Source organism: Rhineura floridana, chromosome 4 (assembly GCF_030035675.1).
Source record: "Rhineura floridana isolate rRhiFlo1 chromosome 4, rRhiFlo1.hap2, whole genome shotgun sequence".
Taxonomy (NCBI): Eukaryota; Metazoa; Chordata; class Lepidosauria; order Squamata; family Rhineuridae; genus Rhineura; species Rhineura floridana.
In genome coordinates, this window is record NC_084483.1 from 59,512,306 (window position 1) to 59,535,510 (window position 23,205).

General features: G+C 42.8%; 1 protein-coding gene across 16 annotated transcripts in view; it reads left to right on the forward strand.

The window, feature by feature from the left end:
• Positions 1-23,205, forward strand: part of RIMS1 (regulating synaptic membrane exocytosis 1) — a 542,374-nt gene that overhangs the window by 214,756 nt on the left and 304,413 nt on the right. For all 16 annotated transcript variants that reach the window (XM_061623103.1, XM_061623106.1, XM_061623108.1 and 13 more), the window contains one exon: positions 7,868-8,081. In XM_061623103.1, the coding sequence (XP_061479087.1) occupies positions 7,868-8,081 (214 nt within the window). The remainder of the gene's footprint in view (positions 1-7,867; positions 8,082-23,205) is intronic.

Here is a 23,205-nt window from a genome sequence, read left to right on the forward strand (position 1 = left end):
GGCAAGGCGGTTGAGCGGGTGGTGGCGAAGCAGTTGCAAGTGCATTTGGAGGAAGCGGATTATCTGGATCCATTTCAATCAGGCTTCAGGCCTGGACATGGGACTGAAACGGCCTTGGTCGCCTTGGTGGATGATATGAGGAGGGCGTTGGATAGGGGCGAATGCACCTTCCTTGTCCTCCTGGATCTCTCAGCGGGTTTTGTTACCTTTGACCATGGTATCCTTCTGGACCGCCTGAAGAGGTTAGGCATAGGGGGCACTGTATTGCAGTGGTTCCATTCCTTCCTCTCTGGTAGGTACTAGAGAGTGGCATGGGGGGATGAGGTTTCGGATCCTTGGCCTCTCACTCGGGGGGTGCCATAGGGCTCCATCCTCTCCCTGATGCTGTTCAACATCTATATAAAGCCGCTGGGGGCTATCATCAGAAGATTTGGGCTGCAGTGTCACCAGTATGCTGATGACACACAGCTCTGTCTCTCATTCAAATCTTCACCGAGGTTGGCTGTAGAAACCCTATCTAAATGGAGTTGGTGAGTGACTGGATGGGAAGGAAGAAGCTAAAGCTGAACCCTGATAAAACCGAGGTACTGTTTGTGGGAGACAAGGGAAGGTTGGGGAATGTTGACCTGGTGGTCAATGGGGTACAATTGCCCCTGAAAGACCAGGTCCGCAGCCTGGGGGTCATTCTTGACTCCCAGCTGTCCATGGAGGCTCAGGTCTCGGCTGTGAGCCGGGCGGCACTGTATCAACTCCATCTGATATGGAGGCTGCGCCTCTACCTTCCCAACCATCTGCTCCCATCTGTGGTACATGCCCTGGTCTCCTCTCGCCTAGACTACTGTACTGCGCTCTATGTGGGGTTACCCTTGAAAATGGTCTGGAAGCTGCAACTGGTACAGAATGCGGCGGCTCGGCTCACCTGATTAAAGGCGGCCGCTGGCGAGATCACATCACTCCAGTGCTGAAGGAGTTGCACTGGTTACCGGTTGTTTTCCGGGCCCAATTCAAGGTGTTGGTTTTGACCTTTAAAACCCTTTACGGTTTCGGCCCAGTCTATCTGAAGGAGCGCCTCCAACATCATCAGGGATGCCGCTCAACAAGATCAGCCTCAAAAGGCCTTCTCTGTATCTCACCAGTTAAAACAGCTAGACTGGTGAGAACTAGGGAGAGGGCTTTTTCAATTGTGGCCCCCACTTTGTGGAATTCCCTCCCAAATGATCTCCACCATGTCCCCTCTATGATGAGCTTCCGCCAGGCCTTGAAGACCTGGCTCTTCAGGCAGGCTTTTGGGGTGGGTTAGGTTTTATTATTATTGTTGAGATTTTTAATGTTTTAATGTATTTGTATGTTTTTATTTTGTATGTCGACCAGAGTGGCTGGACAGCCAGCCAGATGGGCGACTAATAAATTTAATAAATAAATAAATAAATAAATAAATAAATAAATAAATAAAATAAGATCCATGACCACATAGTACTCATGGTTTTCCAGAGCATGATGAGAATTTAGGCAAGTGTGACACTCGCATTCCATATTCTAATAATCACCAAATTAAGTTTAACAGAATTATACAATCACTTTAATGTGCTGGAGTGGCATTATGGAGCTGCTGCAGGGAATTAAGAGAACCAGCTTTCTAGTTTATTGAGTATTAAGTTGGGAAATTATGCTGTGTTAATAAAGCTGCATTCACATGACTAACTAGGGATACTGAACTGGTGATGGAAAGGAGAGTGGGATAGCAATGGTAGGCCATATGTTCATTGGCTCTTCTGAATATATGCACATAAGCTGTGGGCAAAACAGGCAACGGTCATATGGAAGACAGGACCAGTGTCTACTACCATGCTCCACACATTCAGTGTATCTAGCTGGTTGTGTGAACATGACTTTTGAGTAGTGAACTTGTGAGACCTGAACAATCCATTAATGCTGCTCATGACAAAGTCATTCTTTGTTGGTCACTCACCTTTTATCTTAAAATGCAGGAAGTAATCATCTTTTGAGACACATGAAGATGCTTAATAATTATTAATAAGGAATGTATTGATTTATTTATGCTTAGTAGTCTGAAGTGAAATTTAGAGAGACTGGATTTTATCCAACAAAACCTTTAAAAGAAACAGATAGGAGATTTTCATTGAAAACACTCTGAGCCAGTTCCATACCATATAAAAGTGAGGTTAACGTGCAGAGAGGTGGACACATCTCTTTTGTTCTTCCCACAACATTTCCCTTCCTGCACCAGTGATGAATTTCTGCATCCTCCAAGAACTTTATGTCCAAACACTTATCTTTCATTCACTAAAATCAACAGTGGCATCACTCCCTGCAATAGTCAACTCAAGCGGTGAGTGGTAATAGGATTGTAACCAAAACAGGCCACTGAGAACCAAGAGAGGTGTTGACTTGCTTGGGGATATCCTGGTGTTTGCAGAAGTATAAAAAAAATTAGGACAAAAATCTTAAGAGGCAGACACCCCCCAAATTACACTAAGAACTGAGAATGTCACCTAGAAAAGAAAAATGGCTGGTTAAAGGAGGTGAGGTGTGCCAAGTACAGTTTGCTTTAAGGTGATGATACCCCCTTGAATGATGGCAGAGTCGGGGGATTTTTTGTCTTCACCCTGACCTTGCTTTGGCAGAGGACAGCCAATCCATTGTAGCAGGGATGGGGAACCTGTGGCCTTCCAGATGCTGCTACATTCCATCAGCCCCTTCCAAATCCCATCAGCATTGCCAGTGGTCAGAGATGATGGGAGTTGTAGTCCAACAACATCTGAAGGAGCCACAGGTTCCCCACCCCTGATACGTATTAATTAGCAAACTTTCCAAAGCATGGATTCTTATGTTGCCAAAATGGCACCATTCACTAACAAGAGGGAAATATTAACAGGCTTGGAGGAACTCCAAGGTTTATAGAAGTACAAAGGGGGACCCCCAAAACAGCTCAATAAGGACTGAGCATGTTCAGTGCCACAGAATGCTAATTGCATGGAACAGGGAATGAAAAGCTAGGAGAAGGGAATGGTGTAGAGTTTACTAATGCAGGAGTGCTCTGCATTGCAACATCTCACTTCTTAAGTACTACAGAGCATGTCTGGTACCCCACACTAGGAATCTGCATTCCTTGCCTCATCCTTCAGGTGCTGGCGGTCAGCTGAGGAGTGGGATGGAGATGAGCCTGGCCTGAATGTAGATGCTGAAGGTCACTTCTCTAATGGTCTTGGTACAGGCATGAAAGTTCTCACTGTGCAGGCAATCAATCCAGTTTCAAGTTTCTTAGGACCTTGTGGAATTGTAGTTTCCTCATGTTAGCTATTTTTAATCAAAGTCTGATTCTTTTTTTGAGGAAGAAATCCCACTGAAGTCAGAAGTAGTAACTTCTAAGAATGTATAGTTAGACTCAATTGTAAACGTGGGCAGTCTCTGGGTCTGGGGGAAGAAACCACATGAGATGGAGCTTTCACAAGTGTTTCATCAGCTTCGAGGTATAAAAGCTTCAGAATTAAAAAGAGTGGCTATAATAATTCCTGCTGGCTTGGTCAGAGAGAAGCTTCCTGGCTGAACAGCTGTATGTGATCATTTTGGGAAGAATAGTGGGAAGCCTGCATATTTAGCTTTCTTTATTTTAGCTATCATAAATCACTGACTCATAATTGGCCAGTTGCGCCTTGAGTCACCAGGGTTTAAAGTGCCTTTATCTTTCAGTATTTTCTTTTGCAGCTTTTGAGATGGATAAAAATGCAGAGCACCAGTTAGGCTTTTACTGCAAGGTTTTTTTTAAGTACAAAAGTGAAATTGAATAGTAATCCACTTTGCTGTAAACTTTTTCTGTACCTTCTATATATGGATGATCCTTTAAATATTTTTTCTAATTGCAAACAGTGACTTGTGGGAAGTGAACCTTTTTGAATTATGCTGGGTTCCAGAATCATTTGTGTAAAGGGAGTTGACACAGGGAAGCTAGAATGAAATGCAATCCTAAGCACATTTGGAAGTATTGTTGTTTATGTCTTTAGCCCTTTCAGAGCTCAGAGTGCTTGAAGATTGTTATCTTTATCTCCACAACAGCATTGTAAGGTAGGTTAGGCTGAAATGTATTTAGCAGCAGGGTGCCTGTAAAGGTGCTTTGGCATTCCAGTTGAGTTCACACCAGCAGGGCTGAAAGTCTTTACATATGTGCAAGGAAATCACACAAGTAGTTCATGCAACAATTTTTATTAATTTCATTTATATCCCATCTTTCCTCAAAGAAGTGCAAGGGAATGTACATGGTCCTCCCTCCCCTATTTTCCTCACAACAACCCTGTGAGGTAGGTTAGGGTGGGAGATGGTAACTGGCTTGAGCTCACCCTGTGAGCTTCATGGCTCAGTGTGGATTTGAACCTGAATGCCCTCAGAACTTGTCCAGCACTCTAACCACTATACCACCTACTGGGTACATGTAGGTCTGTAGTTGTATGGGATATAAGACACACCTAATATATACAAGAACCCCCCCAAATGAGGTGGCTTATTAAGAACAATTGCCTTATGCAGAGAGACTTACAATACATTGTAGAAGTGGCACTCATCTTCTCCTCACTCTTTTTTGATCTGTTCAGAAATGATTAAAATATTTTCCCACAAGAAATGGATAATATGCTCTCCCTCCCTTTCTCTCTCCTATAAATATAGTTACACAAGGCCTGGACTTATATAGGAAGGCTGATTTTGATATACAACAAGAAGTAGGAAACAAATAGTAGGATGGTCTCTTCTGTGTACACAAGTGAGATGCACAAAGTATGCTCTTAGGCAGGGTATGGTTGTGGCCAGCTGGTTTCCTTATGAAGATCCAAGCATGATTGTGGTATCCAGCTGATCCAAATAATTCATTGTGAACAGAAACTGTAGCTTTCAACACTACTGTCCACTTGCAGACCACAAGCTGGATGGATGCACGAGCAGGCATGTCATCCTCTCATTTTGGGCCATACATACAGGTTGAAGTTGCAAATGTTTGCCAATGTATTTTCTTACAATTATGAATTAGACACTTGCTTCTAATAAAACTCAGTTCTTTAAACTGAACAGGTAACAGCTGTGTGAAATTGCAATCTCTGTTGCCATCTGCTGGGCAGCTGTTACAATTCAGGAATATAAAAATTATGTTGGTTGTGCTGGTGGAAGCATTTGCTACCAAGAGTTTTCGGTTCGATAAAATGAGAGCTTCAAGGAACTGGCTGAGGGTTCCTTTCAGGAGATACATGGACTACACCTCACAAAGAAGAATGTGTGGTTCTTGTTCCTCAGGCTTATAATATTGATGTGAACATACTGCCTTGTCTTTAATAGGTATGAATTGAAAGGAAAACCATACCTGTTGATAAAAAAAAAATATAAAGCAACAACCACAATCCCCATACAAAAGAGCATTATGCTCATTAGATTTGATCCTTACAGATTAATGGAGCCCCCCATCTGCACCATTAGTTGTAAAGTGCCATAGTGCTCAAAGCATAAATCCTGTAGACCCATTGACCAGTGCTTACTCCTAGCCCTACGAGGGTCACTGGTGAAGGAGAGGACTGCAATAAATAAAGAGACAGATAGAAGATCTAATAAACTAGAAGTGGACGTAGACCACTATGTGTAACTTTAAAATAACCAGGCATGGGGCTCCAGCCCTTTATCACAATATAGCACAGCAAGGAAGATGGGGGCAGGGGAGGTGCCTATTATCCCTTCTCCATTAGTGAAAGTTGCACCATCACTTCCACCCCAGAGTGGACTGAACAGCACTGCAGAGCTCCTGTAGGCCAGCTGTAGGAGCACTCCCCTTAGACAGTGGGGATACACTGTAACATTTTGTTGGGGGTTCCACTTGCTTGCATGTTTTCAGCCTCAGTTATTGTACATATGATGGTCCTTAGACCTTTCTGATGGGTTGCAGTTTGGAAGTTATGATCAATTTTGGCCTTGAAGCTTTGACCATAGCAACAATATTGAAAGCTGTTGCATCCAAAAGTCAAGCCTACAATTTACTTTTCAGTCTGTGCACATAGAATTTCTGCGGCTGTTACAGTCCTTGATGTCCAGGAATCCAGCCACGAATGTGCTAATTTTTTCCACAATAATACTACTTCTCATCCTCCTTTTGAAGCACTCATGGAAAGCATGATTTCCAATTTGGCAGTATTTGAGCTGTTACTAAGATCTGTTTTAAGACCCTGAAGTCCCTGAAGTGTCCTTGTCATTGTGGAGAAGATGTGTCAGAGCTGTACTGGCTACAGAATTAAGTATGAATTTGTTAACATAATTCAATATACCTAGAAATCCTTTGAACTCCTTTTTTATCTTCTAGTCTTGGCATACTATACAGTAGGGCCCCGCTCATACAGCGGGTTACATTCCAGACCCCCGCTGTAAAGCGAAAACCGCTGTAAAGCGGATCCCATTGACTTACATTGACCCAAAATGGCCCCCGGCGGCAAAAAACTGCCGTAAAAGCGGAACAAGCGCTGTAAAGCGGGGCCTTTCTACAATTCACAACCGCTGTATTAGCGGAACGCTGTAAAGCGAAGCGCTGTAAAGCAGGGCCCTGCTGTATATGATTTGTCTTTGATGCATCAGGCAATATTCCCTCAGAGGTTAATCCTTCACCTGCATATGTTGCAAATGTTATATATAAATGTTGCAAATGGGTTGTATAAGCTGCACAGAAATCATGAAAAAGATTGTATCTTATATTAGACTGACAGTAATCAGTGGCATACATTTCAGAACAAAATGCATACGTTATTTTAGTTTTGATGAGATTGTGGACAGACTGATGACTGTACAAATAAGTAGTGTTTTGCTATTACGTAAATAGCAATGTTGTTTTATGCAAAAATAATTCTAAAAAGTATGGTTGCATGCGAATGTTTGTAGTTTGTGAAGGGTCAACATTCAAATAAACATCCTAGTAGAGATATGCCCTGCAATGCTTTCAGTGGAATCCAGAGCAATACATGTACTGCGCATCCTAGATAGTATTTTAAAAAAATGTCTAGGGCACTTTTAGATAGTAAAATAAGGAAAAAGATGGGTTCCTGACCAGAGGATCAGTCCAAATTTCGGGGGGGGGGACAGTGTGTAGAGGAAAGGTAAGAAAGAGACAAAGCCAGCTGGAAAGAATAAGCACAAATGCAGTTATATGTTGTTAGGCTTAATTCTAGTAAGAGTGAGGATGAAGGAATGAAGCCAAAAGCTTATTATTCTTGTACACATTTTAAAAATTTTGTTTGAAATTGTGGTGTGTGTGACAGCTTTCATTTTGAAAATGTTACAAATAAAATGACAGAATGCTTATGAAAATCTTTAAAGGAAGAGGAACCTAAGTTTTGTAAATTGAAAGTCATAATAAGCTTGGGCAATGGCTTTATTTAAATTTACCCAAGACAAGGAAGGGTTCTTCTCTTTCTATGGCTCTTCAAAGAGCCCTTTTGTGCTGAAATCCTTCCTAGAGCTTTTGAGGCTTGTAAGTTCTGGCAGAAAGACTGATGCCTGTGTTGACCCTTCTAACCCCAAAATTTGGGGCTGTTATGAAATTTATGAGTGCCCTGTTGTGTCTGTATTTGTTTGGGAATAAGAGTGTTGATTGGTACTTGATTGCATGCGAAATATCTTTCTTGACAGCTTAAGTAACCAACGTGTACCAACGTTGATTCCACATTTTGGATTTCTAATGTTTTTTTTAAAGCTCAAGAGTGGCATTTGCATCCATGCTTATGTTTGGTAAATTATAAAGATACAGCAAGTATGAATTAGAGCTATACACTTAATGTGTAAGCTTGTCTTGGTGCTCTTGCTATAAAAAAGTCTTTTTTTTTTTTTACAGAAGATTGCACCAACAATTTGAAAGTTACAAAGAGCAAGTACGAAAAATAGGTGAGGAATCTCGTCGTTACCAAGGAGAGCATAAGGATGATGCACCAACGTGTGGAATCTGTCACAAAACTAAGTTTGCCGATGGTTGTGGCCATATATGTTCCTACTGCCGGACAAAGTTTTGTGCCAGATGTGGAGGCCGTGTTTCCCTACGATCAAACAATGTAAGTTTTCTACTGCATGTCAGAATGACGTGTCATTGATTCTGTTGCTAGTAGGGATGGGGAAGAATATTTTGCTAAATTGGATTTATTACTGGATTTTGACATAATCTGACAATCTGCATTGTTTTTGGACCGGCATTGATTTCTTGTGGTGGGTAGCTGCTGTCATCGGCATGCTTTTTTTTTTAAAAAAAATCCGCTCTGAATTTTACATTATTGTCTTCATAATCAGCTTTCCTCTAAGCTGATGCAAATCAGTGGAATGAGTGCCTATAACCTAAGTATTTGCATTTGCATTTTCGTTAGCAATTATGTTATTTTTTTTTGCTGGAAAAAAATACTATGCGTTGGCAATTGCAAAAGCAATTGGGAACAAAAAAAATGGCAGATTGATCCTGAAAGCCGGACTGTCGGAATTCAAATGGATAGGAACCAGCTACCGAACCCCATCCCTAGTTGCTAGAGCATCCTAATTATGCAGATTTTTATGACTGGTTTGCTTGTCTTATCTCCACAGTGCCCCACCCCCAATCAGTTCCTTGTTTTTGTTCACTCTTTATATTTGCTTTTGGAATGCTTCACTCCATGTTTTGTGTGTGTGAAATCAGTTTCTTATAAACAAAATATTAAATAGGACTCAATATTCTCTTGGAATTTTGCATTAACATTATGGAAAAGCTGATTCTGATTTATACACTCTGAAGGTTTTCTATGCTCGTATTCAACTATTAATCTTGTTTTATTTTCATTGTTTGTTTATATACTGCACTTTTCATAAAAAATACAGCAAGGCAGTATACAACTTACAAAATTACAGTAACTTTAATAAAAGTAATAGTAAAAGCATTAAAATATCAGTTAAATATTAAAAAGCATTAATAAACGCTGGGGGGTGAGAAATCATATTTCAGAGGCCTGTCAGATAACAGTTTTTAATAGACATCTGAGGGTAGGCAGGAATGATTCCTACCGACATGGAGTTTTTCAGGCAATGCCTGCCACACAAAAGACTCATCCTTACTAAATGCCGACCGAACCTCAGGGATACGAGGAACCACTAGAAGTGCTCCATGAGAGGATCTCTGTGCTCAAGGTGGAACATAACAAATGAAAAGTAGTGCCACTTGGTCACATGTGGTTGTATCCAACTAAGTTATACTCAGAGTAGACCTGTTGAAATTAATGGACCTAAGTTAGCAATGTCCATTGATTTCAATAGATCTACTCTGAGTAGAACTAACATTGGAAACAACTCACTGAATTTTACATACTACAAAGTTCCATGGGGGAGCTAAATTGCTTCCAGTAATGACTGAGGATGGGGGTCATGTGGCTGGTCATGGGCGAGCCATGTTGATCCAGTAGCAACAACTAGATGTGGCCTCTTTTTGGAAGAAAGAAATGGAATACCTTTTCAAAAAGAGCAAAAAGGAGGACTTGGGAACTTGACATCAATCCCTGGGAAATTTCTGGAGCAGATTATAAAGTGGTCAGTCTGTAAGCACCTTGAAAACAATGCTGTGATTACTAGAAGCCAACATGGAATTATGAAGAACAAGTCCTGCCAGACTAATCTTATCTCATTTTTTTGATTGAGTAACCTCCCTGATAGACTGTGGGAATGCTGTGGACGTAATATGTTTCAACTTCAGCAAAGCTTTTGACAAAGTGCCTCATGATATTCTGATTAGCAAGCTAGCTGAATGTGGTTTGGATAGAACAACTATCAAGTGGATCTACAGTTGGCTACAGAACCATACCCAAAGAGTGCTTATCAATGGTTCCTTCTCAAACTGGGGAGAGGTAATGAGCAGGGTACCGCAGGGCTTGGTCCTGGGCCCAGGGATCTTCAACATTTTATTAATGACTTGAATGAAGACGTGTAAGGAATGCTTAACAAATTTGCAGATGATGCAAAATTGGGAGAGGTAGCTAATACCCCAGATTACAGAAACAAAATTCAGATGGATCTTGATAGGCTGGAGCATTGGGCTGAAAACAACAGAATGAAATTTAACAGGGATGCAAAGTTCTACACCTAGGAAAAGAAACCAAATGCACAGTTATAAGATGGGAGATACTTGGCTCATCAATGCTACATGTGAGAAGGATGTTGATCACAAGCTGAATATGACCCAACAGTGTGATGTGGCTGCAAAAAAGGCATATGCTATTTTAGGTTGTATTAACAGAATTATAGTTTCCAAATCTCATGAAATAGTAGTTCCCCTCTATGTAGCATTGGCTAGGCCTCATCTTGAGTACTGCGCCCAATTCTGGACACCACACTTAAGAAGGTTGCAGACAAACTGGAACAGGTTCAGAGGAGGGCAACAAGGAGATCAGGGGACTGGAAACAAAGCCCTATGAGGAGAGACTGAAAGAAGTGGGCATGTTTAGCCTTGAGAAGTGAAGACTGAGGGGAGATATGATAGTATCAGTTTCTGCCAGCTGCACTGTGGTGATATATGGTGCTGTAAAACAATTAGCTGGCAGCTGCCTAAGTAGGGACTTGGTTGTAAAGCAGATAAGCAAAGGAGAGGGTCAAGCAGTCTCAGTGCACATACCAGGTCATCTTCCAAAAGGCAAAGTCAGTTAACAAAGCAAGGTTCAATATTCTAATAGGGTAATCCGGGTTTCAAGGCACAGCTGGTGAGGGTCTGGCGCTGATGTCTTGATGTTGCTTCCAGCAAAGGGCAAATGGCATCTCACTGCCTTTTAAGCTCCCCTCCCTGGTTCAGGTGCTAGCAGTCAGCCCTCCAACTCCCAGGAGCTTATAGCCTTAAATGGCCAGAACGCCTGCGTTGGTCTGCTACCTGAGTCTGACTGAGGAGCTCCAGCTGTATCCTGAACATCTTCCAGTGGTGAGAGGTCTGGAGGTGCTTCTGGGATGGGTCTGCGTGTTCCCTCTCTTGGGTCTGCTATGCCAATCCCCTGCTCCCCATCCTCCTCTGAGGACTCATCCAGTGGAAGCATGACAGATAGCACACTTCAAGTACTTGAAAGGTTGTCACACAGAGGAGGGTCGGGATCTCTTCTCAATCATCCCAGAGTGCAGGACACGGAATAATGGACTCAACTTACATGAAGCCAGATTTTGACTAAACTTCAGGAAAAACTTCCTAACTATTAGAGCGGTACAACAATGGAACCAATTACCTAGGAGTATGGTGAGCTCTCTGACACTGGAGGTATTCAAGAGGCAGCTGGGCTGTCACCTGTTGGGTATGCTTTAAGTTGAATTCCTGGACTGAGCAGGGGGATGGACTCACTAGCCTTATAGGTCCCTTCCAACTCTACGATTCTGTGATTCTAGGATTGTACTTGGAGGTGACATGAATGGCTGGTCTTTGATGGGTGTGGGGAGGCATGTGTTCTTTCCCACACTAAGCAACTTATGCTCTCTTTTCCCCTGTTGCTGGTGATTGGCTAGCTTACTTCCACAGTGGTCAGAGTGGTAGTAGGGGAAGAGAGATAAATATGTGCATGAAATGTTGGTGTGTTTCAGAGAGCTTTGGCTAAAGAGATATAACTAAAGAGTCTGTCAGCACAAGAAGTAGTACATTGGATGTTTTCAGAACTTGAAGCATATTTTATCCCCTGCAGGTGGTGGCAATAGAACTATAGCAAGACAACAGCAACAGATTTGCTCTGATTTTATAAATAGTATTGTGTCAATCAGTGCTGCATGTCTAATACTAAATATCAACTGAAATCCTTCCATTTGATGAAATAACAATTGATGTATGTCCATGTAAATAGCCAAATTATAGTTTGACATCCCATTGAATACTATGGCCATACAAGATGACACCTTCAAGTATATTCAACTAGTCTTCTAGGGTATATGTCTCTGTCCCCAACAGCAGGTATTTGTGCTGCATTACAAACTGAAATTCCCCAAGTTTGCTGTGAAAAAATAGAATAAAATGAGCCTTAAGCCTCGTTGTGCACGAAACATTGGCCATATAGTCCTTTGGATCAAAGTAAGGGATGGGGGAGATTCATTTCCCATTTAAAAGCAAGTTTTCCTAATTGTTACTTTCTGAAATGATAAATGAACTGAAACACAGCCGTCCTTTGAAATTTGCACTTCCTTGAATTTTTCAGTTCAATTCTCCAACCAAGTCATGTGTACAGAAATGCATATACCAGGGTAAAGTGTATATATTCATGAAAATAACATATAAAATGCATGGAAAATAAAATAAAATAAAATGATGAAATGGAGAGGTGGAGAGCCATGTATGCCACTTTGAGTTCATTCGAGGAAAGGTGGTATATAAATGTATTAAAATAAATAAATAATTATGTTATTCATTTTGGGGGGGGGAAGTATTACTAGCCATGATGACTATGCTCAGCCTCCATAGTCAGAGGCAGTATGTTTCTCAATATCAGTTGTTGGAAACCACAGGAGGGGAGAGTGCTCTTGTGCTTGGTTCCTGCCTGTGGACTTCCCGTAGGCATCTGGTTGGCCACTGTGAGAACAGGATGCTGGATTAGATGGGCCATTGGCCTGATCCAGCAGAATCTTTTTCTATATATGAGGAAGATTTCATACAGGCAAGTGTATATTAGAAGAAATTTGCTCTAAATTGCTGATGAATTTTCATGACTTTAGTTTTTTTTAAAAAAACAAACAAACTGATATGGAAATGTTGTGAACAAAACTTAAGATTGGAAAAATGAGAAACCTAGAGAATCTGAAATCAACATAAGAACATAAGAAGAGCCTGCTGGATGAGGCCAGTGGCCCATCTATTTCAGCATCCTGTTCTCACAGTGGCCAACCAGGTGCCTGGGGGAAGCCCGCAAGCAGGACCCGAGTGCAAGAACACTCTCCCCTCCTGAGGCTTCCGGCAACTGGTTTTCAGAAGCATGCTGCCTCTGACTAGGGTGGCAGAGCACAGCCATCATGGCTAGTAGCCATTGATAGCCCTGTCCTCCATGAATTTGTCTAATCTTCTTTTAAAGCCATCCAAGCTGGTGGCCATGACTGCATCTTGTGGGAGCAAATTCCATAGTTTAACTACGCGCTGAGTAAAGAAGTACTTCCTTTTGTCTGTCCTGAATCTTCCAACATTCAGCTTCTTTGAATGTCCACGAGTTCTAGTATTATGAGAGAGGGAGAAGAACTTTTCTCTATCCACTTTCTCAATGCCATGCATATTTTTATACACTTCTATCATGTCTCCTCTGACCCGCCTTTTCTCTAAACTAAAAAGCCCCAAATGCTGCAACCTTTCCTCGTAAGGGAGTCGCTCCATCCCCTTGATCATTCTGATCAAATATTTGCCCATTTCTAATTACAGCCTTTTGCATTGTTCTGTGGGTAAATGTGCTTTTCTTTATTTAAATGAAAATGGTAGCAGCTTTCTTTCAGTTAAATTATGAACTGAAGCAGTGTTTCACTGCATTCAGATCCCATACAATTCCCACTGAAAGGAATAAAACTTGCTAGAAGCTCCACAGGACAGTTATTTATTATAATTATTTATATCTTGCCTTTCAGGATACAAATCCTTCCAATGCAGCTAACATTACATGACATTTTTTTAAAAAAGCACAGTAAACAATATCAACATACTTAAAAGTCATCAGGATCCTTCCCACTGGGCAGTTGGTGGTGAATGGCCATGAGTGACAAGATGGCTGGGTGCCTATAGGGTCAGCTGGAGCAGGCTGCAAGGTGGTCCTTGGATCTGCGGGGAAAGGCCAAGGCAAACAGTGTTCCTTGTTCTGTATCACTTATGTAGTCACTGTGGAACAGGGATGGCTAACATGTTTTGGCCTGAGGGCTGCATTCTCCATTGGCCAAAACTCTTGAGGGCCACATGCCAGTAGTGTGTGTGTGGCCAAAGTGAAAATAGGCACTGCCATCCCACACTCTCATACATCCCTCTCTTGTACACAGCACATACAGTCTCACCACATCATCATCATCATCATTGGAATTTTATGTCCTGCCCTTCACTCAGAGGTCTCAGGGTGGGTTACAATCTTTTTAAAACACATAATTAAAACAACCTAAACAACATCATTGAAAATAGGGGGCGAGGTTCCTAAAAATATATATCTCAGCTGTTGAAGCCCAGGGCAATGAGGGGCGTTTTCAGCATTCTCTGAAAGTTGTACAATGAAGTTGGCAGACGCACTTTAGTAGGTAGGGAGTTCCACAGCTTAGGGGCTGCCACAGATAATGCCCTTTTGTGGGCCACCCCTCTGAGCTTTCAAGAATGGTGGAACTACCCAAGTGCTCCCTCTGCAGATCTCAATACCCAAGAGGATCTGTAGAGAAGGAGGCGGTCTTTCAGATATTGGGACCTAAGTCATTTAGGGCATTAAACACTAATGTGTGAGCACCTTGAACTGGTCCTGGAAAGAACTGGCATGTTTTAAAACACAGGTTATATGAGTTCTAAAAGGAACCCCTGCCAGTAATCTAGCTGCTGCAGTTTGGACCAGTTGAAGTTTTCCAAGTCATCTTCAAGGGCAGCCCTGTAGAGCACATTGCAATAATCCAGTCTGGAAGTTAGTAGAGCATGGAGCACTGTCCAAAAAGGGGCCAAACTTGGCAAACTAGCTGGAACTGGAAAAAGGCAGTCCTAGACACTGAGGCCACCTGAACCTCCGGTGATAGTGTTGGAACCAGGAGTACTCCCAGGCAATGGACCTGCTCCTTCAAGGAAAGAGCAACCCCACCCAGAACAGGCCATCTTCCCACCTCCTGGACATGATAATTCTGGACACATAACACCTCTGTCTTTTCAGAATTCAGCCTCAATTTATTGGCCCACATCCAGTCTATCACTGCCTCCAAACACTGGTTCCATACCTCAGGCGCCTCTCCTGATTCAGATGGAATAGAGAAGTAGAGCTGGGTGACATCTGCACATTGATGGCACCTCACTCCAAATCTCCTGATGACAGCTCCCAGTGGCTTCATATAGATATAGTACTTCATATAGCATGGGGGACAAAATGGAATTCTGCAGAACACCACAGGATAATTCCCATGGTGCTGAACGGTAGCCTCCCATAACTACTTTTTGGAAGCAGCTCTGGAGGTTTGAGCGGAACCACTGAAGCACAGTACCCCCACCTCCTGCAGATGTTCCAAGAGGATACCATGGTCAACAGTATCAAAAGCCATTGAGAGATCAAGCAGAATAGCATGCGTATGGAAACACACATCATGCATACAGCATAGGCACACCCAGACCACAACACATGTCCGTATGAAGTTTTGACTGACATACCAATTAGGAGAAATTCACACTAAAATACTGAGGAATTTTCAGCAGGATTTAAAAAAAAATTAAATTGCTGCAGAAACGTGGAGAACTGAATTCAAGACTAGAAAAATGAGAATCAGAGAGAACTGAAATTGACAGACCTTTCCATCCCTAGCTTTGAGTGCACCATTCTTCCCAAGCCATCCCAGATTGGGAGCAGATTGGAGCTAAAAGAAGATTAGACAAATTCATGGAGGACAAGGGTATCAGTGGCTACCAGCCATGATGGCTGTGCCCTGCCACCCTAGTCAGAGGGAGTATGTTTCTGAAAACCAGTTGCCGGAAGCCTCAGGAGGGGAGAGTGTTCTTGCACTCGGGTCCTGCTTGCGGGCTTCCCCCAGGCACCTGGTTGGCCACTGTGAGAACAGGATGCTGGACTAGATGGGCCACTGGCCTCATCCAGCAGGCTCTTCTTATGTTCTTCATGTTTCTGGAGCACTCTGACCTGCTAACTGTGGTGATGCAAAGGGGGACAGGGGGGCATTGTTCAATGCCAGTTTCACCACTGCAATGGATTTCAATGCTGGTGCATTAGACCTAGATGCTGGTGGGCCACATGAAACAGCATGGTAGGGTTGATTTCGCTCATGGCTGTAGGTTTCCCACCCCTGCTGGAGAGAGTATCATTAAATGATGATATGCCACACGGTAGCTATTTTTAACCTTGCCACAGTATAGTATAAATTCAGCCTCTTGAGGAGGAGGTTATCTGTAGCACCTGGCCATATGCTAAGGTTAGTTTTACCAGGTCTTTGTTACAGACTAAACATACATTATTTATATCTTTAAGATTTATATAGGACATTGACAAGGTGCTTGGACAGGTTCGTGTAACCACTTCTGTGCTGGATCCTTGCCCTTCTTGGCTAATAAAAGCTAGCTGGGATGGAACAGCCGGCTGGGCCAGGGAAGTGATTAATGCCTCTCTGCAAGAGGGGGTGGTCCCTGGCTGCCTGAAAGAGGCAGTAGTGAGACCACTCCTGAAGACACCCTTCCTGGACCCAGAAAATCTTAATAACTATAGGCTGGTGGCAAATGTTCCATTCCTGGGCAAGGTCCTTGAACGAGTGGTTGCAGGCCAGCTCCAGACAGTCTTGGAAGAGACCGATTATCTGGATCCATTTCAGTCGGGTTTCAGGCCTGGTTTTGGCATGGAAACAGCCTTGGTCGCCCTGTATGATGATTTTTGTCGGGAGAGAGACGGGGGAGTGTGACTCTGTTGATTCTCCTTGATCTCTCAGCGACTTTCGATACCATCAACCACGGTATCCTTCTGGGAAGACTGGCTGAGTTGGGAGTGGGAGGGACTGCATTGCGGTGGTTCCACTCTTACTTGGCGGGTCTGGTCCAGAAGGTGGTGCTTGGGGAACATTGCTCGGCACCCTGGACTCTCCAGTATGGGGTTCCACAGGGGTCAGTTCTGTCCCCCATGCTGTTCAACATCTATATGAAACTGCTTGGTGCGGTCATCTGGAGCTTTGGAGTGTGTTGCCATCAGTACGCTGATGACACGCAGCTCTATTTCTCCTTTTCATCTTCTTGAGGTGAGGCTGTCAATGTGCTGAACCAGCGCTTGGCTGTGGCAATGGACTGGATGAAGGCTTATAAACTGAGGCTCAATCCAGACGAGACTGAGATGCTGCTAGTGGGTGGTTCTTCTGACCGGATGGTGGATGTCCAACCTGTCGTGGATGGGGTTGCACTCCCCCTGAAGGAGGAGCAGGTTCATAGCTTGGGGGTTCTCCTAGAACCATCTCTGTCACTTGAGGCTGTGGTAGCCTCGGTGGCATGGAGTGCCTTCTACCAACTTTGGTTGGTGGCCCAGGTATGCCCCTATCTGGACAGGGATAACCTGGCTTCAGTTGTCCATGCTCTGGTAACCTCCAAATTAGATCACTGCAATGTGCTCTACATAGGGCTGCCTTTGAAGACTGTTCAGAAACTGCAGCTTGTGCAAAATGCAACGGCCAGATTGGTAACAGGGACCAGACGGTCCGCACGTATAAAACCGATTCTGGCCCGCTTGCCTTGGCTGCCTGTATGTTTCCGAGCTTGATTCAAGGTGTCGGTTTTAACCTATAAAGCCTTACATGGCTTAGGACAACAATACCTGATGGAACGCCTCTCCCGATACAAACCCACCCATATACCGTGTTCAAGATCAAAGGCCCTCTTGTGGGTGCCTACTCTTTGGGAAGCTGGGAGTCTGGCAAAAGGGAGAGGGCCTTCTCAGTGGTGGCCCCCAAATTATGGAATGATCTGAAATTACGGATTGACGAGGTGCGCCTGGCGCCAGCACTGTGGTCTTTACATCGCCAGGTCAACACTTTCCTCTTCTGCCAGGCATTTTAGCATGTGTTTTTAAATTCCTTTTTAAAAAATGTGTTTTTAAATTTGTATATTTGTTTTTAATGTTTTTAATTGTTGTTAACCACCCAGAAAGCTTCGGCTATGGGTGGTATACAAATGCAGTAAATAAATAAATAAATAAATAAATATAGTGCCTTTCATACAATTATGTCCCAGAGCTGCTCACAGTAAGAATGTACAATAAAATGCAATTAAAGTATGGCAAGAAATACAGTTAAAACAAAAGCACTTTCGAAAGCCACCACAGTTTCAGAACCAGTGCAGGGCAACCAGACAAACTGCTGCCATGTGCTGCTTCAGAGGGTCCTTAACTTTCAGGAGCAGCTTTCCATGGAATAGGGATATATTGGGAAGGGCTGTCAAGAAAAGTCCCAGTAGCACCTGGTCTTTCACACATGGCCCTTTGGATCTCAGTTACACTATCAAAACTGGAGTGTTGAATCCTGATTTATCCATTCCACTATGATTTCTTTATTTTCTGCTAAAATCCTTCATATATGCTTCCTGCATGTGTGTGGTGCTGCATATATTGTGATTTATTTTTGGTGAATCTTACGCTTTTGGTAAACCTTACGCTTACAGGAATGCTAGAATTGCCTTATTTATATTTGCCTATTAATGTTTTCCTTTTTGTTTTTTCTCTTTCCTTTATGTTCGTCTCTTTTTTCTGCTTCCCTGGATGCTTTCCCAAAGGAGGACAAAGTGGTTAGAATCCATATTTCTTCATATGTTATTATGATGTTAATAAATATATGTGAAACCAATTAACACAAATAATTGGACTAAATGTTTAGTTACAAAATCCAGATACTAAGCTAAGGGTATAAGTATCAATCTGCAAAATTTAAAGGCAGTTGCTAAAAGGTTTTTCTATTATAAAATTTTAGTTTTAATTGTAGTACAGCTAATAGAACCATGCAGGATATACTTTGGAGGAAGATATTTATTATCTCTTGTTAAATTACATATAGTAATAGATATAGTAAATTCATACTTGGCATAGGGAGTAGTAGTAAGTTATTTCTGAAATTGTAAGATATTGAGCAGAGCAATCCAAATGCCGGGGAGCCAGCGGAAAGCTCCGCAGAATCCTCCTGCTCAGGAGCTGCCAGCCTGGCTGAACACTGGCTCTGTTGGGAGCCGCATGCACGAGCCAGCCAGGAAGCGCTGGGTCTGACAAACAGGACTCCCGGAGAGTAAGCGCTCCCCGTAGGCCACAGTGGAGAATACATGAAATTATTTTACTGTGCCGGCCATTTGGCTGGTGGAATTTGTGGGGAGATCGGGACCTAGGGGAGTAGTCTGAACGTGAGGAGGATCTTTCATAAGTTCCCCCGTGGCTTCTCGCCACCATGCCCCTGGAGCACTTCATTTTCGGGGCTTTCGCTGGCCCCTGTCCAATGAGCTGGCAGTCCCCAGTGGACCACCGGCAGTGCCAGCAGGGTCCTGGCAGCTCCATGGCTCAGCCGCGGTGGAGGGCTGTTGTCAGCGGAGCCTGTGCTCCGAGGCATTCAGCTTACCCCAGACCAGCAGAAAGGTGAATTTGACTATGCCCTAGTTCTGTTTCTTAACTTTGCAGTTATAAATGATTTAAATGGTCAAATAACATATTCTGATACTAAAAGCATTACTATGAGGATGTTGTTTTTTATGGTAGATTGATTTAACCAATATTATAAGGCTATTTTATTTTCTTAAGAAAAGGTGTATGTATCCTTTTAGACATTTACTTACTCTGTAAATCAAATGGCATGCAATGTGATTTTTTTTTTAAAAAAATCTTATTTCCTCAATATGCCTGTTGATTTGGGGGAAGTATTTTTTAAAATGTTAAGGAAGATGCCTCATGAAAACTTCTAGAACTGGGATGGAGAATCTGCCATCTGTGGCTGATGGTGTGGGATGATGAGAGTTGTAGTTCATCAATATCTGGAGGGCTACAGGTTCCCATCCCTACTCTAGAATGTTCTAACATTCCCATGACAACATATTGCAGGGGAAGATTAGTAATGGTGGACAAACTGTCTTTCAGGCTGTCAGTAGTGGATGGAGTGTTGGAGCGAGGGTGCTTATCTGACCTCCCTCTGGCTGAGTTGCTGCTGCATAATGGGGCAGAGAGGGTGAGTAGCAAGGCAGTGACAAGGTTGGTGTGGTGCAAATGTGCTGGTGGAGCCATTCTGGCACCCCTCCTGACACATTTGCACTACATCACGCACGTCATCTGCTGCTGCAAACCCACCACTCCATCTGCTACTGCAGACAACTCATCTTCTCTGACAGTTATGCTTAGGAGCCCCTGGCAAGCTTCTAAAGATTTCAGGTTCCCAGTGACATAACAGTTTGTGCTGGGGGAGGGAGAACCTCCACTTTTGTGTTAAAGTGTCTTAAGTATTGACCAAGGGATCTTTTCACTTTATGTTGCATAAAACAAATGGGGTGACCTTGTAATATGTTAGAAAACAATATTGTTGCAGTGTGGTAGGGACTATATTTTCAGGGAAGGTTTTGAATAAGAATATCCCCTTTTAAGCCCCAGAGAGAAGTTGGGCTTTTGGATTGAAAGTGGGCATTTCAGTTTAGTCAATTTGTTAATGCCAAAATACAGTAGTTATTAATTTTCTGTGTCTCACATTCCTCAGCCATATATATTGGCCAAACCTAAAAAATCGTTACCAGGGCATCATCTGGAAGACCATTCCTATGTAACACTGTATCTTGGCAGCTAAAATATATGTGGATTAATCAGGAACAGATTAATATTTTTTTCTTGAATTTAGGACAGAAAAAAAAGTACAGATGTGTAGTTTGGGCTATAATCCTAAGTATACGTATGATAAAGCAATTTCTACTAAACTTTGTGCAACTTAATCCTTTGAGAAAACATATTTAGGACTGGGCTTCCAGTTTAATTGAAATGAATAGAGTTCTCTGTCAAAGGCAAACAGGATAACTGGGATGAGGATCCAAATGGCTGTATAGGGAGTGCCATGTAAATAATGGGGTATCTGGGCCTTGTCCTTCTGAAAATTACACACAAGCCGTTACCAAAACTTGAGGTAGCTTCAGCAGCTGCCTTCAATGCAGAGCATACTGTTGCGTGCAGGGGGGTGGGAGACAAGCAGATATAACACACACATGAAATATATGTGCCCACCAAAGGGATTCTCTGGATCCCAGCTTGTATACTTTGATGTTTGCAAATGGCTAATAGCCACTGATATTAAAAGAATTTGGATACATGTTGCAATGCAAATTACATTCAGTTTGGACAAGCACATAGGCCTGTTTCACCTAACAATCAGAAGTCTAGAGGCTTTCATTTCTCCACCAGTCTTCTTTCTTTCCATGTGGCCACCCTACTTGCTTTATCTCTATCAACGGTTCATATGTAGATGTCACCTGTTAAGACACCCCTTTTGTCAAACCACTCCTGTTCATCCCATTGTGTTAATTGATGCTATGTCGTACAGAATCTCTGAAAGCTTTCTTCTTCGTTTTGATATCTTGAGCAGAGTGTCGTTTGAAATTAATACTTTGTAGGCCAGGTATTTCATTACAGTCTTCCGAGGCTGTGTTTCTGATGGGACTGCAGATGAAAGCATCTGAGAAAGGGAAAGGCACAAATTCAAATGCTGCATGCTTATAATCTAATCAACATCCATATGGTCAAGGTCATAGTTTTCAAAATCAGTGGCAAATCTTGGCTATTGATCCATTCATTGCTCTGGTAACATTAACACCGATGGTGGCAAGCATCACTTTTAAAATGGAGCTTGCATGCTGATCATCTGTTTGGGTTTGATTAATATCACACTGGTTTCCAAGCATGTTTAGCTTTTAAGGATAAAACTGTACAATGAGGCCAGTTGTGACACCAGACTGGTGACCCAGTGTTATTGTTTAAGAGGCATGAAAGAAATAGTGGACTATTTATTTGAAGCATCATAACTTCTGATTGCTCATCACCATAGTATATATGAAGTCATTGCTGGGCAAATAGTCATCAGGAGATTTGGGGCAAGACGTTAGCAGTATGCTGATGATACCCAGCTCTATTTCTCCATAACATCTGAATCAGGAGAGCCCTGTACCAGTGCCTGGACTTGGTGGTGAGCTAGAGGAGGGCCAATAAACTGAGTCTGAATCCTAACAAGATGGAGGTGCTGTGGGTTGGTGGTTCCTGAGTTCAAATAATTGGTCAGTTGCCTGGTCCCTCTGAAAGAGCAGGTTCTCAATCTGCGGATGCTGCTGGATCCATCTTTGTTGCTGGAGGCCCAGGTGACTTCCGTGGCTAGGAGTGCCTTTTAAAAGCTTCAGCTGGTAAGACAGCTGTGGCCATTTCTGGACCAGGATCACTGATCACTGTTGTCCATGCACTGGTAGCCTGTAGGCTGGATTACTGTAATGCAGTCTATGTGGGCTACCCTTGAGGTTGGTCCGGAAGCTGCAATTGGTAAAAATGTGGCGGTGCGACTGCTCGCTGGGGCAGGGTATCACCAAATGTCACCCAGCTACTGAAAGAATTGCACTGGCTGCCTATTAGGTACCAGGTTACGTTCAAGGTTCTAGTATTGGTTTACAAAGCCCTATACAGCTTGTGACCAGGATACCTGAAAGATCGTCTTACCCCTTATATACCCAGTCGATCAATGTGCTTTGCAGGTGAAGGCCTCCTGCAGATGCCATTTTATTAGGTGGTCCATTCCACACAAAGGTAAAGGTGTCCCCGCACTTATAGTGCAAGTCGTTTCCGACTCTTAGGGTGACGTCTTGCGATGTTTGCTAGGCAGACTGTATATATGGGGTGGGATTGCCAGTTCCTTTCCTGGCCTTTCTTTACCCCCCAGCATATGCCGGGTACTTATTTTACCAACCACGGATGGATGGAAGGCTGAGTGGACCTCGACCCCTTTTTACCAGAGATTCGACTTCCTCCTTCCGTTGGAATCGAACTCCGGCCGTGAGCAGAGCTTTGGCTGCGTTACCACCGCTTACCACTCATATTGTGGCACTGGCACTTGGGATTTCCCTCCCCTTAAATTTCAGATAGGCACCATCTCTGTTATCTTTTCAGTGCCTACTGAAGACCTTCCTCTTTTAACAAGCCTTTTAAGTTGAGACTTTATCCCAGTCTGTGTTGGAATTGCTTTTTAAGCTGTTTTATAGCTTTTAAAAATATATATGTTTTTAAAGATGTTTTGGTTTAATATATTTTAAATTCTGTTTTTATGATGTTTTAGAGTGTTTTTAATGTTTGCAGCCCTGGGCTCTTTCTGGGAGGAAGGGCAAGATATAAATTTAATAAATTTAAAATACATCTAGGAGGCAGTTTCCTTTTAGGCTGATGAGTAGGTCTGGGTTTCATAATTAAAAACTAGTAAGAAGTATCAAGGATCATTTATTTGATCAGTAATAAAATGGCTGTACTTTGTGTGGATAGCAATGATGAGGTCAGA